Source organism: Artemia franciscana, chromosome 3, assembly GCF_032884065.1.
Source record: "Artemia franciscana chromosome 3, ASM3288406v1, whole genome shotgun sequence".
NCBI classification, from domain to species: Eukaryota; Metazoa; Arthropoda; class Branchiopoda; order Anostraca; family Artemiidae; genus Artemia; species Artemia franciscana.
Window position 1 is genome coordinate 32,193,562 of NC_088865.1, and position 19,024 is coordinate 32,212,585.

A 19,024-nucleotide genomic window follows, 5' to 3' on the forward strand; every position below is an offset into this window, starting at 1 on the left:
GGGGAGTTGGAAGGGGAAACCTAAAATCTTGGAAAACGCTTAGAGTGGAGGGATCGGGATGAAACTTGGTGGGAAAAATAAGCAGAAGTCCTAGATACGTGATTGACATAACCGGAGCGAATCTGCTCTGTTTATAGGATTTGGGGGGAGGGTTAATTCTGAAAAATTAGAAAAAATGAGGTATTCTTAACTTACGAAGGAGTGATCGGATCTTAATGAAATTTGAAGTTTGGAAGTATATCGTATCCCAGAGCTCTTATTTTCAATCCCGACCGGATCCGGTGACATTGGGGTAGTTGGTGGGGGGAGCCAAAAATCTTGGAAAACGCTTAGAGCGGAGGCATCAGGATGAAACTTGGTGGTAAAAATAAGCCTAAGTCCTAGATACTTGATTGACATAACCGGAACAGATCCGATCTCTTCGGGAGAGTTGAGGGGAGGAGGGTTAATTCTGAAAAATTAAAAATGAGGAATTTTTCACTTACGAAGGAGCGATCAGATTTTAATGAAATTTGATGTTTGGAAGTATATCGTGTCTCGAAGCTCTTATTTTAAATCCCGACCGGATCTGGTGACATTGGGGGGTGTTGGGGGCCTAAAATCTTGGAAAACGCTTAGAGTGGAGGGATCAGAATGAAACTTGATGGGAAAAATAATTATAAGTTTTAGATACGTGACTGAAATAACCGGAACGGATCCGCTCTCTTTGGGAGAGTTGGCGGGGGGGGAAAGGATTAATTCTGAAAAATTATAAAAATGATATATTTTTAACTTACGAAGGAGTGATCGGATCTTAATGAAATTTGATGTTTGGAAGGATATCATGTCTCAGAGCTCTTATTTTAAACCCCGACCGGATCCGGTGAAGGGGAAGTTGGGGGTAGGTGGAACCTAAAATCTTGGAAAACGCTTAGAGTGGAGGGATCGGGATGAAACTTGGTAGGAAAATAAGCACAAGTCCTAGAAACGGGAGTGACATAACCGGAACGGATCTGCTCTCTTTGGGGGAGTTGGGGGGAGGGTTAATTCTAAAAAATAGAAAAAATGAGGTATTTTTAACTTATGAAAAAGTGATCGTACCTTGATGAAATTTCATATTAGAAGGACCTCGAAACTCAGATCTCTTATTTTAAATACCGACCGGATCCAGTGTCATTAGGGGGGGGGGAATCTTGGAAAACGCTTAAAGCGGAGAGATCAGGATGAAACTTAGTGGAAAGAATAAGCACAAGTCCAAGATAGGTGACTGACATAACCGGATCCACTCTGTTTGGTGGAGTTGGGGGGGGAGTAACTCGGAAAAATTAGAAAAAATGTGGTATTTGTAACTTACGAACGGGTGATCAGATCTTAATGAAATTTAATATCTAGAAGGATCTTGTGCTTTAGAGCTCTCATTTCAAATCCCGACCAGATCCGGTGACATTGATGGGAGTTGGAGGGGGAAGCTGGAATTCTTTTAAAACGTGAAAAACGATGTATCTTACGAATGGGTGATCGGATCTTAATGAATTTTGATATTTAGAAGGACCCCGTGACTCAGAGCTCTTATTATAAATCCCGACCGGTATTAAGCCTCTGATTTTCCTTTTAAAGCAATCTATTGATTCTTAGAATTTTGCTACAGCTCATACCATATGAGTTCTTGGCTCTTGGCTCTTCCAACCTCGTCACAAGTGCCATATGAGCTCTTAGCTTTTGTTATAGTTAAGGAAGGGGGCAGTATCCAAACTTTTGTTTGTAGTGAAACTATATTTGTCTTGATGTGTCATGGAAAGAACTAATAAAATTAAAGTGAATATTTGATGTATACGGATAGTAATTGCTGAAAGGATTTCAAAATTTTACTGTAATTTTAATGTTTATTTTCAGCATTAATTACAACAAAAATACTTGTACTATAGTTCGTTTTCAGTAAAGTTCCAATAATACAGTAGTTTTTAAAGTTTTACAGTGAGAGAAAAAGGCGATACCCAAACTCTTGTTTGTGGCAATTTTGGTTCGTTTCAAGCTGGATTTGCATATTCGATTTAAGTTTCACTTGTTTTAAGATTTATTTATTCAATTATATTAGTACCTATTGTATGTTTGTTTGCTTTGATTGTTTATTTAATTTCTGTTCGCTTCGGGTTTCATTTATACTGCAATAGAAAAATTTCTTTTGTTTTTATTTTAAGATTTATTTGCATATTCAATTTAAGCATTAATCGTTTTAAGAATTATTTATTCACTGATATTAGTACTTGTATGTTTTTGCTATGATTGTTGATGATTTAATTTCTGTTCGTTTTGGGTTTCATTTGCTCTTTTAAAGTAATTTCTGGTTGCTTTGAGTTTGAATTTTAACAGGTATTTGTATCTGCTGATCTTACGTTTAATATGGCCTTTACTTTTCTTTGAAAAACTTCTTTTTCGACGAGTTTTTTTTTAATTTTTTTGTTCGTTTTTGATTGCAAACAGTTTCAAGTTTAAAAAAAATCCTTATTACAAAATAATTCTTTTTCCCCATCAAACTTTCATCAACGCATCAAAACTAGTATCAAAATAACAAAATCAAAGTAAAAGAATAACAAAGTAAAGAAAACATCAAAATAAACAAGGTATCAAAGTAACAATAAGCAACTCACATAACTTACAGCCTTAGCACCGTAAATCTAAGTTGCCACGTAAATCACTAAATCCAAGTATCAAAGTAAGCAAAATATCCAAGTAAAAATAAGCAAGTTCCGTAGCTCAGAGCCGTTCCCCCGGGGCTTGGGGGGATGTTCAACCCAGGAATCGTACTTATTTGGCCTTTGAAGTATTTTGAAGAAAATGGCTACCTCAAAATTTTAACCGGATGCCCTTTGGGAATTTGGGGCGTAAGCTAGTTGCTCACTGATCACTTTTGACTCTTAAAAAACACTTGAAGTTGCACATTCCGATCGAATGAACCCTCTCCAAAGTTAATACAACCATCCCTTCCACAAAAACCTTATATTCTAATAATAGGTAACTTACGTAAGTTACAATCCTTGCCCCGGGGGCTGAGGAAGATTTCTAAACCCCTAAGATGTAGTAATTTAAATTTCGGACTACTTTGAAAAAATAGCTATTTTAAAATTTTGATAAGATGCACTTGGGGGGAAAAGGTACGAGGGGAGGGGGCTTGTTACTTTTTGATCATTTTTGATTCTCAAATGTGGCATAATAAATTTCGATTTGCGGTTGAATGAACATCCTCCAAAGTTTATATGACCACGCCTTCCATAGAAGCTTTATATGTTAAAGATGGGCTGCTAATATAAATTACAATCTTTTCCCCCAAGATTGGGGACGGGTTCAGAACAAAATGGCTAACTCAAATTTTTGATCGGAATCATTTAGAAGAAAGTCTATACGATTACCCCTTTGATAAAAACCTTATATTTGAACAATGGACAGCTTGAATAGCTTATAGCCCTTGCCCCGGGGGGGGGGGCAGTGGGAGGTTTTGTCAATCCCCGAGGCATAAATATTTTAATTACTTCACATTTCGACTATCTTGGATGTAATGGCCGTCTCAAAATTTTGATAAGCTTCATTTGGGGAAAAGGGGGCGTGGAAGTGGGGGGGGGGCTTGGTACCCTCCAATTATGTTTGAATCCTAAAAAGGGCACTAGAAACTATTATTTCCAACTGAATGAAGCATATAACCTTAGAAACTTTCAATTTCTATTCATTTGAGTCCCCTCTGAACTGTATACGACCACTTCTTCCATACAAACCGCTTCCCGCTGGGCATAAGCTAAAACCCTGCCCCTGGGCTGGAGGTGGGGGTATGTTGAACCCGAGTAGTTCGTCATCTGATCGTTGGACTATTTCAAACTTCGTGGCTATCTCAATATTTTGATCAGATATATATTTTGGGAAAAAAAGGGTGTGAGAGAGGGAGATACCCTCCAATCGCTTTTGATGACTCTTAGAAGATAACTGTAACTTTCAATTTCCGATCAAATGAGCCATCTCTGGAGTTTTTACAACCACCCCTTACATTAAACCTTATGTGCCCCAACACATAAGCTACAACAATTGCCCCTGGACTCTGGGGGGTTGTGTCGAACCCAGAGTTTTCGTTATTTGGTCTTTAAACTATTTCGAACAAAATTTCTATATCAAAGTTTCGATTGGAGTCACTTGAAAAGAAGGCTTCAGGAGGGGGGGGAAGTTGCCCTCCGATCCTTTTTGACCCTGAATATGGGCATGATAAATTTCAATTTCCAATTGAATAAATCCCCTCCGAAGTTTATACGACCATCCATTCACACAACATTTAAAAAAAAACTTACCTATTGCTCTAACTAAACGACACTTGTCTTTCAGGAGTGGTTTTTAAAGAATTAGCACACAATTTAGCCATTAGCGTAAAGAGCAAGGTGTTGAGGATGGGGAAACCCCTCAAATGCGTAATAATTTCTGTTCGTTTCAAGTTTTAATGTTGCTCCTTACTTTGAGCTGAAAAACTTTGTTTTTTATTTAATTTTCGATCGTTTTTTAAATCAGACCAGGAAATCTGGCGTAAAAATCCCCCTCTACGTGGGAATATCCTCTGGATAATTCAATCCTCATGTTATCTCCAAAGACATAGTAATTGGGCCCTTCAACTATGTTGAACAAAATAGTTATGTCAAAATTTTGATCGGAGGATTTTGGAAAAAAGGTAGGCGGGAGAGGGCCTAGTGGCCCTCCAATTTTTTGGTCACTCAAAAAAGGCACTAGAACTCTCATTTCCATTAGAATGAGCCCTTTTCCGATGTTCTAGGCCCAATGGGTCGATATGATCTCCCCTGGGAAAAAAAAACAACTAAACAAATAAACACGCATCCGTGATCTTTCTTCTAACAAAGAAACACAAAATCCCACATTTTCGCAGATATGAGTTTGAAACCCCTATAGTAGGGTTACCTTATACGGTGAATCTGACGGTGTGATTTTCATTCAGATCTTATAACTTTTAGGGGGTGTTTCGCCCTTTTTTCGAAAACCAGGCAAATTTTCTAGGGCTCGTAACCTTTGATTGGTAAACCTTAATGAAACTTACATATTTGAAATAACCATAAAAATTCAATGCTTTTTATATAATTATTAGTATCAAAATTCAGTTTTTTATAGTTTTAGTTACTATTGAGCCGGGCCGCTCCTTACTTACAGTTCGTTACCACGAACTGTTTTAGAATGAGAGGAATATCTGTGTCAGTTTGTACTGTGAAAATTAAGAAATTTCGAACTGTTTTCGAATGAGAGTGAAGATCTGTGCCAGCTTGTGCCGTGAAAATTAGGAAGTTTTTCAGTTCTATAATGATAAATATGAAGGTCAAATGTCCTCGATATTTGACTCTGGTGAGTCCGAAAGGACCCCCTACAAATTATGCTAAAACCATTAATTTTAGTCATTATAAAGCTAAGTGTGGTAATTATTCTAATGATTACAATTATGAATAAAAATGCAAAAAAGAGCTTCTCTTAGCAAGTCCCATCATTTTTCTACATTTTCTGGAAAAATGTGTGAAATACCGACAATATTGAATAATTTGAGCTTTAAGCACAAAAGGGAGCTAAAAAGCTCCCATTCGGATTATTCATAGAGGATAACAATGAGATTATTTTTATGTGCAGTTAATATCAATACAAAGTTTTAATGATGTATACTTAAAGACTAAAAGGGAAAACAAATTTATGCAAAACGTAGAATTCTACAAAAGAAAGTAAAAATATGTCCTGATACTGAACACAAGGAGAAATTAGCTAATAAGAAACTAAATATTAGAAGTAACAACATTTTTCTATATATCAAGACATGGTAGTACCAATCAATTTGGCCAAATACTAGGCTATAATCCGAAAGTTTCATTCGCATATGAATAAGATACAAGACGAATATTGCCAATAGTTCTTTTTTTCAATGAAAGGTTGATAAGCCAATAAGCTAAACAAGACTTAAAAACACGACTTAATTGTATTTTTAGGACCCATTGGGGTTTGGATAGGCATAGGTCCCCTCTTATTCAGAATATTTTCTCTTTATTTGAGGCTATAATCTCTTACTTCTTAAGCAGGTGTTCGCCTTAATTTGATTTTAAAATTTAATATTGGAAACTACTGTCTCTTATAAGACACTCTCTTTTCCTTTGTTCCCGTCTTTCGTTTCCCCAATCCATACTTTTCAGCATAAATCCATGTGTATTTTATCATTAGTGGTATGTGTCAGAGAGCCTACTTAGAAAGTTAAATGATGTCTAATCCATTTGATAAGTTGTTGCAAGAAACCTGTTCTGATAGTACATTAAGCTGTTATTACAACCTAAATCATGCAGATGTTTAAGTTCTGAGAGATTTGACTTTCAGGGGACGGTAATGGATATTTTCTAAAAGGCATTCACTGCTTTAGAATGCCAGGTTTACTATCACATATATATATATATATATATATATATATATATATATATATATATATATATATATATATATATATATATATATATATATATATATATATATATATATATATATATATACTTTGCGTAAGAGTGGTTAAAAACAAAAAGTCATTTTCGCAGCTTAATTGCCATCTTGACGATGAGAAGAATAAACGCGTTCATCATGCGTTTTGGTTTTTGTAGATTTTGGATGTTTCTGAAGAAGAACCTAAAAAAGAACAGAGTAAAATGTTATGAAATGTCAAGTAATGAACGGTATTTTAAGTAAATTGTTCTAAGCGGGAAGTTGTTCCCCATCATAAGAACTAGTGATGTAAAATCACAGAAATTTAGCTTTTTTGCAAATAAGTATCCAAGGTTACTTTGTCTTAAAAATAGAGAGAGACACTATTATGCTGGTTAATTTATGAATTTTCTTAAGATATCAGAATCAGCAAGCTGTTACCCCAATTTCAGATATCTTGGCTCGCCAAATTACCAGCTTTTCCCTGATTTTAGATCACAAGTAGCATTGACCCTGGTACTGAAAGCGCTATTTTAGTGAGAACCACCAGAATTTTCGGGCCTATTATTTTGTATAGTTCAGCATTCTTTTGGGTTTTAACACTTTTTGGGGCCGTTTCCCTTTCTTGCTAAAACCATACACATTTTCATATGCTAAAAAAAATTTACTGGAATATTTGATGTTAGTAAATACTAGGAACAATCATAAACAGTGTTATTAGCAAAGCGCAGTCAGAATTCGTATTTTTAGAGTTGTGGTTTCTTACGATACGAATCTGCCTTTCTTGCAGTTTTTTGGGACAAACTGTTTGATTACTCTGCACAAAAATTTTATAATAAATAATTTGTTCAAAATGATCCAGAGAGTCTTCAGAAGAGAGCCTACTTCAGGGACTTTGACCATGGTCCAATCTCTAGAGTTATTATACCCACATTTAAAAGGTCGCGAAAGTAAAGTTGTTCTTTACAATTTCTGAAATTAAAAGGAACTAGTTTAGCACAAGCACGAAGTTGTTTTGTATAGATTATGAGTAAAATTAAGTTTTTCAAAATAGACATTTTCAGTACAAGGATAGATATTTTTATAGAAAAGTTTGAACATTAGTCAAATATTTGAAGTCTTTTTGGATCAATTAAAGTATTTTTTTTGTAACTTTCAATATTCTAGCAGTTGGGCAGACTCGTATATTTTTATACTTCTGTGACTTCTTCGATTTGAATAATTGACAATATTTGAATATTAGAAATAGAAATAATAGTTTTGACATAATTCCCTCGCTTGACAAGAAAAGTAAGATAAAATCAAGCAGACTTGTGGACACACTTTTCGACTGACAGGAAAAGTCATATAGACGGGAGACAAATATACACTGGATATTTTCTCCTAGACTTCAGGCTGAACATATTCGGGGGATATCGTATGCTAGTTTGCACAAGTTATAAAAATATTATTCGGGATGTATCTACCCCATGATCCCAGCAATTAATATATTTTTTGTCATTTGATTACGGATATTCACGAACCCACCAAGTTTTTGGCCGCGGAGTCAGAGCGGACTATCGCTATCTACTTTGTGTCTTAGAGTTTCACATTTCCTTGAGAATCTAGCTCTGTGTTTGTACTAAGTGATTTTTCTCCGTATACTATGACTTTCAAATTCGGTGCTGTAACTCCAAATCTTCCTGGAAATTATAATTTTTATCTATGTTAGAAAAAAGGAATGCTTTTGATGAGATTTCCCTGTCAGTTGAGTTTCGTTTAACAATAGGCGCTTACAGGCATTGTGAAGAGTTAACAAAATTTTGGAAAAGTGCTTCAAAATTAGTTTCAAGGAAATTTAAGCCCCCAATATCTTTTGATGACAAAACCTACATGAACTTTCTTCTTAACTATCTTTTTCTTACTGACAACTCCCATTCAATTTTGCTTGAGCACTCTTAGTTGGATATTAATTCAAGATTTAACGCTTTTGAGTGCCCATAACGCAGGTCTTCAGATTTTGCATCGGGGAGCTACCAAATGCTTTACTTAACGCAAAAGACTTGGGAGCCTTAGGAATCCTCCAAGTCTTAGACAAAATAAAATCTTTGAGCTTGATGGTAATTTGCACATATACTGTCAGGAGAACATTGCTTTATAAAGTCCTTCAAGAACTTAGCATTGAAGTAGAAATTAAAATGTTTCCGTTAGTAGCTAGTCCGTTGTAACACAAATTCTTTTCTGGGAGGCCCTTGATTAAAGATTTGAGGTACGCTCACATCATCTTGTCTAGTGCTCCAGATCTCAGTAACCACCATTCCTTTTAGGGTAGATCTTCGACAGTAAATCATTTGCATAGGATGGTATATTTGCAATAGTATGTATTATTTGTTATTTAACTTAAAAGTGTAATTATAGACATAGAAAATTTTAAAATTTATTTAATTGATACTTATTTGTCATTTTTGTCCATCGGTTTTAATTTTGTCATTTAATACCTTATAGATATCGCTCCTTGGAAATAATTTCACTATTGTTTCATCCTGGCCTCACCATCAGACAGTCCAACAGCTGACTTAAATTTCGAACTTGAAGAAATTTACGAGGGTATTCAAAAATGGACTAATCTTCGAAATAACCGATTTGCTACTCGACTTGATGATCTTTGTAAGCAGACCAGTTTTACGAAGAGAGAAATAAGGATTTTGTATCGGGGCTTTAAACAGGTAAACTTATCTTTGTTTTGTCCTTTTTTTTATAAACCACAAAATATAGTAGTTAAATTGTAACTGTGCAAAAAATTCTACTCCTACTGCTACTAGTACTACCATTACCAAGGCAAAGGGTACGGTGAAACTTCAAGGGATTGTTGAGGAGAACGTTGGAGAGATTTAAGATACGCTAAGTTCATGCAGATTATCGAATGAGCGCATCAGTATCATCTAAGGAACGAAAGTTGAATCTAAACGGGCATGTTGAGGAGATGCTGATCTAACCAAAAATGCACTATTTGTATGCTACCATTAGAACTACTACTTATATCACGACTCCTACTTCTACTACGAAAACTGGTATTTCTGTGGCAGAGGGTAATATGCTAAGACTTTCAGGGAATGGCGAAGCTGATGTTTTATGACATCAAAGCATACTGCGTGAATGCAAGTTGTCAAAAGAGTGCATCAGCAATATCGTAGGAACGGCTTCGAGTATCTAGTTGTTAATTTAGGGTATGTTGAGGGGGATGTTGAACGAACCTAAAGGTACTAAAACACACTGTGTGCATGCAGGTACTAAACTAAATCAGAAGGGTTTAGGTGCACCCAAGTTGTCAAAATTTCGTAGATACAGTTCCTTAGGAAAAGAACAGGGCATTAAATTTTGTTTTCAGGGATCGTAAAACTATATCAACAAATTATATGAGTATCCAGGTTGTCAAGAAGGTGTATTCGCAATATGCCAGTAAGAGCTAGGGATGTTATGTTGGAACTTTCAGACCAAATTATTGGAAACTCTTATGCAAATCACAACAGACATTATGTCCAACCAAGTTTGTCATAAGGACGTATTTGCAATATCTTAGGAACGGATAAAGGTATTAAGTTGAAGCTATCAGGGCATTTTGAGGGGGGGTGTTTAACTAAATATGGATATTAAAAGGGCAGATCTGAGATATATCTGGAATGGCTAAGTGCATTAAGATGAAGCTTTCAGGGGACATTGGGGTGTAAGTTGAACAAAATCAAAACACACTATGTGCATGCAGGTTGCCAAAAGGACATGCAAGCGATATCCCAGGAACGTCTGAGGGTACTAAATTGAACCTTTCAGGGCCAGTACAACTACTTCTGCTACTTCTAATACAACTGCTACGGCTACAATTACCACTTATGCTACCACTACTATAACTACTACTACTTATTCTGTAACTATTTATGACTGCAACTGTTACTATTCACAACTATGACTACTGGCATCTGTGACTACTAGCGACTGCAAATACTTTCGACTACGACTAATTAAGACTCCAGCTGCTTAAAACGGTGACATCAATTGCTTTTGATGGGTAATGACCAGTCCGAGTACATGAGTTAGTGACTACAATAACTACTTCCTTTTTTAGCCACTTACGACTGCAACTGAGATTACTTGTGACTGCTACTTATGACAAGATGATGTGAGCGTACCTCAAATCTTTAAACAAGGGCCTCCCAGAAAAAAATTTGTGTTAAAAAGGGACTAGCTACTAACGGAAACATTTTAATTTCTACTTCAATGCTAAGTTCTTGAAGGACTTTATAAAGCAATGTTCTCGTGACAGTATATGTGCAAATTACCACCAAGCTCAAAGATTTTATTTTGTCTAAGACTTGGAGGATTCCTAAGGCCTCCAAGTCTTTTGCGTTAAGTAAAGCATTTGGTAGCTCCCCGATGCACAATCTGAAGACCTGCGTTATGGGCGCTCAAAAGACGTTAAATTTTGAATTAATATCCATCTAAGAGTGCTCAAGCAGATTTGAATGGGAGTTGTCAGTAAGAAAAAGATAGTTAAGAAGATAGCTCATGTAGGTTTTGTCATCAAAAGATATTGGGGGCTTAAATTTCCTTGAAACTAATTTTGAAGCAATTTCCAAAATTTTGTTAACTCTTCAAAATGCCTGTAAGCGCCTTTTGTTAAACGAAACTCAACTGACAGGGAAATCTCATCAAACGCATTCCTTTTTTCTAACACAGGTAGAAATTATGATTTCCAGGAAGATTTGGAGTTACAGCACCGAATTTGAAAGTCATAGTATACGAAGAAAAATCACTTAGTACAAACACAGAGCTAGATTCTCAAGGAAATGTGAAACTCTAAGACACAAAGTAGATAGCGATAGTCCGCTCTGACTCTGCGGCCAAAAACTTGGTGGGTTCGTGAATATCCGTAAGCAAATGAAAAAAAAATATATTAATTTCTGGGATCATGGGGTTGATACATCCCGAATGATATTTTTATAACTTGTGCAAACTAGCATACGATATCCCCCGAATATGTTCAGCCTGAAGTCTCGAGGAGAAAATATCGACTTCGACTCTTAACCATATCAAATTACAAGAAACACTCTTCAGCCGTTGGACTTTTTGCTTAGACAAAAACTTATCAGATACAAAAATTGCTACTCCGCCATAAGTTCGTCCATTCTTAGATTTTTTGCGATGGCCACCGAAATACCGAAACCTTTCAAACTGAATTTCATCTTCAAACCAAGTTTCAGTTAATGCTACAATATTAAACATACACTGCGATACCAATAGACTATTAATTTTCATTTCACTCCATCCTTGAATGTTCCAATACACTATATTTATTATTTCCTGTACAATACCATGGCCTTGATCTCCCTATACTTTCGACCGATCACTTTGATCTTGGAAAGGTAGCTTACGAGGTGCGATCTGCCTTTCATTTATCGTGGCCCTATCTCTAAGAAAAGGTGGCTGTGTTGCATTTCGCGCACTATCATTTGGGCTAATGATTTCAGAATTTCCTCTCTTTGGAGCGCCCCTTTCAACTTTCCACACCTTTATCCACCAAACGCTTGCGTAACCCAAGTAATTCTTTACGCAAAACCAGTACACACGGTGAGACATCATCACTAATAAAAACAGACTTATAAACACCGAACTCTTTCCCTTTTAATTTTTTCGTATTACTTAGAATCAAGAAACGCGCCTGGACACTGTCCACCCTAATTTTAACAAAATTTTTGGAACAGTTAACAACAGTGAATGGTGGCAACTTGTCGGTTGGGAGTGACAAACCAGCTACAATCACCTCGGAAACCCGAGATGCAGCCTCATTCAAGGGGACATCATTAAGGTCCCAAAACAGCAAATTATGCAACATGTCCCGATTTTCATCAACAAGAGACTGGGACATAACCACATTCATTTCCTCATTGCATTTCTTAATCAGCTGTCACTGGGCTTTTAGAAGAGCTAGAAGTTCCGATTTCACTGTTGCAATTTCATTGTCCGTTGCACTACTTCTATTTTCTAGCACCATAACACGACTGTTAACTGTACCCAAATCATTCTGAATTTCAAGTACACTCTGCTTTAGGGTTTCCCGTGTTCATATTTATAGATTGGACCATTTCCAAAATTTTAATGATATTCTCTGCATTCGTTTTCTGGCAGTCCGCATTAACACTCGTATCGAATTACTAGTAGAATTCATAACCGGATCCGATAACTCAGCTTCTGTCCGGTTGCTTTTTGGGTCTGGCTTTCTTTCCTATTCTGACTTTATCAAAATAATATAAGTCACCTACCTTTGCAAAAACTTATTTTTTACCCACACTAGTTTACAATGTGCAATTTGCATAAGCCGTTAAAAGGGCACGGTTATCACCCAGATCCGGATTTCTCAGGAACTAGCTCGAAAGCAGAACTCACTCCTTTGTATCCAAGATTATATTTTAACAATTAATTTAAGCAATTATGACGATATTATTCACATAAGTCTACAACATAGCATAGCAATCGTTGTATCCGGGCAAAAGCAGTCAGACAAGTTTATTTATAGACTGCTAAATCAGAACTGGATAGTTTATAAGACGTAAAAATGTTCTCACTATTTCATAACTACTGAAAGAATTCAGTGTCTAATTAAATCAGAATAAAAGTCCTTTACCAACAACTGGTTTGAAACTGAGATTAATCCTTTTTAAAATTAAATAAAAAAAACAAGTTTTTTAACTGAAAGTAAGGAGCGACATTAAAACTTAAAAGGAACAGAAATTACCCCGTACATGAAAGGGGCTGCTCCTTCTTCAACGCCTTGCTCTTTGCACTAAAGTTTGACTCTTTGCCACAATTCTACTTTTTAAAACAGTGAAAACTTTAGCGTAAAGAGCAGGGCGTTGAAGAGGGAGCAGCCCCTTTCACGTACGGGGTAATTTCTGTTCCTTTTAAGTTTTAATGTAGCTCCTTACTTTTAGTTAAAAAAACTCGTTTTTTTATTTAATTTCTGAACGTTTTTTAGTTAATCCATGTTTTGGTTTCGGCTCTCCTCAGATGAATAATTAAAACAAAATTTGCTTATTTATTTATTTGGCAAAATGGCTTTCCCATAGTTTTGATCGAATGATTTTGAGAATGAAGGAGGCGGAGGAGGCCCAGTTGCCCTCTAATTATTTGGGTACTTAAAAAGGCAACTAGAACTTTTAGTTTTTTACGAACGTTTTCATTAGTAAAAGATATACGTAACTTACGAATTAGCTTACGTAACAAACGTCTATATTCGTATGTTTTTATTACGTATATGAGAGGGTTCGCCCACTCGTCAATACCTCGCTCTTTACACTAAAGCTTAAATTTTGTCCCCTGAATCACAAAGGCCGTAGAATAAATAGTTGAGATTACTAAAAATACTTTGGCGTAAAGAGTGAGGTATTAGGAGGAGGTGAACCCCTTGTATGCGTAATATTTTCTGTTTGTTTTAAGTTTTAATGCTACTCCTTACTTCCAGTAAGTAAACTTTTCATATTAAACCAGTAAACTTTTTCATATTTATTTTTTCATTGTTTTTTTAAATAACGCCAGAAAATGCTGCGCCCCCTTTATGGAAATATTCTTCCCCCATGACAAATTCCTCCGTGGAAAGTTTCCCCCACATAACCCCCTCTGTTCAATCCCCCCTCCCAACCAACAAATCCCTCTGAAAACGTTTGTACACTTCCCAATAACCATTACTATATGCAAACACTGGTCAAAATTTGTAACTTGCAGCCCCTCCAACGGGGACTGTGGGGGAGTAAGTCGTCCCCAAAGACATAGTTATAAGGTTTTTCGACTATGCTGAATAAAATGGCTATCATAATAAATGAGCGTGGGAGGGGGCCTAGGTGCCCTCCAATTTCTGGTCACTTAAAAAGGGCACTAGAACTTTTCATTTCCGTTCGAATGAGCCCTATCACAAAATTCTAGGACCACTGGGTCGATACGATCACCCCTGGGAAAAAGAAAAAGAAAAAAAACACAAACAAATAAACATGCATCCGTGATCTGTCTTCTGGCAAAAAATACAAAATTCCTCATTTTGGTAGATAGGAGCTTGGAACATGTACAGTAGGGTTCTCTGATACGTTGAATCTGATGGTGTGATTTTCGTTAAGATTCTATGACTTTTAGGGGGTCTTTCCCCCTATTTTCTCAAAAAGGACAAATTTTCTCAGACTCTTAACTTTTGATGCGTAAGACTAAACTTGATGAAACTTATATACTTAAAATCAGAATTAAAATGCAATTCTTTTCATGTAACTATTGGTATCAAGATTCTGTTTTTTAGAGTTTCGGTTACTATTGAGCCGGGTCGCTCCTTACTACAGTTCGTTACCACGAACTGTTTGATAATAGATAGATCTTAACTGTTCAACGACCGATACAAAACCATAGTTTACTCCACAAACTCCTAATTGGAGCAAATGTCAGGATTCTCCAGTATTGTATGAACCTACCAGGTAACAACCTATCAGAGGAAATGGTTAAAAGCTCAAAAAGCTCACTCAAAGCAAACCAGAAACTAGACGTGACGGAAAGTTGAAATCCTTAAAGAAAATTTCCTCCTGATGCATCCCTGTCTTAAAAAACCCGATGGTAGTTAATGTGAAAATAACAGATTTGATTAAGAAGTAGAGAATGAAGTTTCATTTTAGCCATGGAAGAAGACAAATAAGAAAAAGATTTCTGCAATTATAGGAAAGCTGCCAATATTTCCAATGATTTTGATGCTTTAAAAGATTCGAATTGATCACATATATCTTAAAACTAAAGGTTTTTACCAATTCAGAAACGGCATAATACTAAGAAGTGGCCAAACTAACCGAAGCTTTCAATCTATAAAAAGACTGGTTTCAAATGACAAACGAATAATTATAAACCTACGCATGAAGAAGTTGATATTTTCTGTATAGGCTAAATGCTTGTGCAGGGTTATGGTAATTTTGATCATTTGTAATTACATTTGAAAAGTTAAAACGCCCAATTCAGATCAATGTTTTAGCCTGACTGTCTTATCAATAGCCACAGCTTTACTGAAGTAGAGTTGGCGCATGGCGTAAACCTAATCCTGGGTAAAATTATCAGTATTTGTATTTGTGTTTGTATTTGTGTCAGTATTTGTGACGAAAATCAGAAATAATTATTCATTTGTATCATGTGGGAAAACACCAAGTATCTCTCGATCTATCTCAATTGGGGTTCTTTGACCTATTTAGCAGCTTATGCTTATTTTATGTAAGAGCATAACTATGATTTCTACCCTTAGTATAAGATGTGCAAGATATTCCAGCCTTCATTTTTATTTATGCCCTTTAAATTATTGTTATTAAAATTGATATTAAATAAAATGATATTAATCAGGAAAGATGTCAAGGAAAATAGTTATGTTTGTTTTACTCTTTTTAATTAAATGTGCTCCACTTAAAAAAAGTGAAAAAACAAAGATTTGTAGAGCATATTTTAGAGGAAGTGACCTTTCCATTAGATTATGTTGATTTTCGTTAGAAATGCTCCGAACAAAAGAATCTTATAAAGGTGTCCCTTGAGCCGAGTTTTGTTGATTATTTATGTCTTCCTTTTCCAGGAATGCCCCCAAGGGCTTGTCCAAGAAGACACATTCAAAGAAATTTACTCGAAGTTTTTTCCCCATGGAGGTAAGTACGTTATCTAATTGCGGATCTCAACACAAATAGGGTTATCTAAGAAAGTTGACTCAATGGTAAGGAAGCTGTGTAATTAAATCAATAAATTTAAGCTGGTCTAAGCGCTGTAACAAATTCAATTTTTTCAGAATGTTAAAACTTTTCTTAGTGGAGTAGTTTGATTGTATTAAAAAGAACGGTAGGCTACTACTCTCTAAACATTCTGGTTATTAGACGAAACAGGACTTGTTATTTTCTCAGTATTCAAGGTTATAATGCCTACGGGAGTTCTTAGGTGTAATAATGGTAATTTTTTATCAATAAAATAACTTCTATTTAGACTTTGAAAAGTGTGCTTTCAATAGTAATAACATAAGCCACTCACGATGGTTTTAAAGCTTCAAACAGAGCTACTATTGATTCGAAAGTTTATAAGGATTAGAAGTGAAAAATCTTGTCTAATTTTTCAATGTGCTGCTGTGTATAGCGCATTCCAAAGGTCACAGAAAGTGATCTTTCCATTATAGGGATTAAAAAACTTTAAAACAAGTTTTTTTTTTTTTTAAGAATAGTAAACACCATATTAAACCAAAGATCATAAGAAATAGTAACCAACAATAACTCAGACTCAAAACGACCAGAAATTGCTAATAAAGAATAAATGGAACCCAAAACGAAATAAGTTAAATAAACAATCATAATAAAAAAACAACCAACAGGTACTAATTAAATGAATAAACAAACAAAATGAATAAATAAGTAAAGTTTATTTGAATATGCAAAACAAGCTTAAACTGAACAAACTATTTTGCTATTGAAGATATACCTCTTCCAAAGCAAGGTATTACTTGACATTTTCAGGGTCCTACTCTAACGCAGACGTCCCTCTGACGTAGGCTGCTTTCATAAACTTCATTGCCAATATACGGATCAGCAGCTCCACTTCTGGTTTTATATGACAGAAGACCGGCTTTTCACTATAGAAGAGTGTGTTAAAATCATTGAATAATTCCAGAACATAGCTTTCAAATTCAAAATGGATTCTCAGAAGTGGATTAGCCAACGTTCCTGCAGCTCGATTGTTAGCGTGATTAGGGTCTTCGACAGCTACCTAGACACCTTGAATTAATTGTTTTGTATCTTGGCTAGAATTTTTTCAGCGCGCAGAGCGACCGAATCTTTTAACTACGTTCGTTTAACAACTCAAATATTAACAAAGATTTCCATTTCTATTTACTTTGTCAAAGCAAGTTGAAGCGAAATCCAGTTCTTCCACTTGTTTCTCTTTAAAAATCTTGCCAGGGATCTAAGACATCCTGAAAAATCTTGCTCAAAAAGTCCGAGAATCCTGTCGAAACTCCACTTTTATAGAACTTTGATAACCTGTGTTGTGCGACTTAGGTATTTGAAAGGATATCCTTCCTTCTTTTTTACCAGGAAATCACCCATGAAAATCAAAAAACTTCATGAATTCAAACATCAGTTAATGATACTGTCCACTTTATGAAATGCAACAAATAGACTAATAGTTGGCACTACATAGAAAATAGCTTCTAGGCCTCATATGATTTGTAAGCCATACTTATGATAAGCACTAAGCAGATGAAAACAAAATTGATACAACCTTTCTCTCTTATACAACCTTGATACAAAGCATAGCTCAAAATAAAATAAAAGTAAGCGTCGGTGTATTTTGATTTTGTTTACCGCCCTCCCACTATAGCTATTTCAAAGAAGTAAAATAGTCCAGGCAATTCACAGATTTTCAGATTTTTTCTGCGGTCTTTTAGGCGTACAGTTAAAAATGGACGAAGAATTAAAATAGAGCTTCAATTATGGCTACATTTCATACTAAATTCCTAATTCTCGCTGCAAACGGCATTCTGTATTTTCAAAAACCTAAAAAAAATCCTACCAAGGTCCAAAAATCCTGAATATTAGGATAAATCCTGGAAAGTTAAAGTGCAGGCGAAACCCTCAATGTAGGAAGTATCACTTGCTAGGCTAAGCAAGTCTTTTTTTGTGTCTTTTTTAAATATCTTTCTCTGTTTCCATTGTCGAACACCGACTTTGACCCTTCTGGAGAAGCAACTACCAGCTAAAATACCAGCCGTTTAATACCCGCTAAAAGGTGATTTCTGCCGGTATAATTAAAATCAAGGGGCGTGAATAAAATCAAATAACTGGCTAAAATCAGATTTCGAACTCCTACTATGTGATTTTGGTTGCACTCCGCTAATCTAAGACTGTCATACTTCTATCAGGTATTAAAGAAACCGTGTAACCGCGTGTAACACTCTGTCAGTAAAACAAGAAGGAAAAGCTACGAAATTCAGTTCGTGAAGTAGCCTATTTACTAACCACGTATCGTATCAACGTATAAAACAAAAGACCTCCTCAGTTTCTAATATTTTCCTCGCTTTAATTTAACACAGTACTAACTCCCGGTATAAATAAATGGCGGGAATCAACCTGACCTGATGACTCACTGAATAGCTCATGGCTGCTTGAAAAGTGGATGCAACTTGATCATGTTAACCCCAAACCGGTTTCTGGACTGGAGTAGGCGAGCTAATTAGTCTGGGAATCAACCCTGGTTGAAAAATAGTCGGAACGGAAAACAACAAAGAAACAACAGTAAAGATTGATACTTAGAAAACATCAGTGTGATTTGAGTTTGAGAACTGAGAATAAAAACAACTAAATTCGATTCTTACATAAAATCTTTGAAAATCCGTCAAAAATCCGGAAATCCGACGGATCAAATTCTCATCCGTCGAAGACCCAAAAAATCCGTTTCTGACGGAAAAATCCGTCAAAGTGGAAACGCTGGTCTAGTCTTGTGAGTCCCCTCCGATGTTTACCTTCTGCATAAGAATCTTATATGCCCCCAGTTATAA

At 35.7% G+C, this 19,024-nt stretch overlaps 1 protein-coding gene across 5 annotated transcripts in view; it reads left to right on the forward strand.

Annotated features, from left to right (window-relative positions):
* LOC136025170 (Kv channel-interacting protein 2-like) overlaps nucleotides 1–19,024 on the forward strand; it is an 84,291-nt gene that overhangs the window by 28,890 nt on the left and 36,377 nt on the right. For all 5 annotated transcript variants that reach the window (XM_065700933.1, XM_065700938.1, XM_065700937.1 and 2 more), the window contains 2 exons: nucleotides 8,944–9,164; nucleotides 16,067–16,136. Coding sequence is in view for 1 of the 5 variants with exons in the window: in XM_065700938.1 (XP_065557010.1) it covers nucleotides 16,131–16,136 (6 nt within the window). In the remaining 4 variants the exon portion in view is untranslated. The remainder of the gene's footprint in view (nucleotides 1–8,943; nucleotides 9,165–16,066; nucleotides 16,137–19,024) is intronic.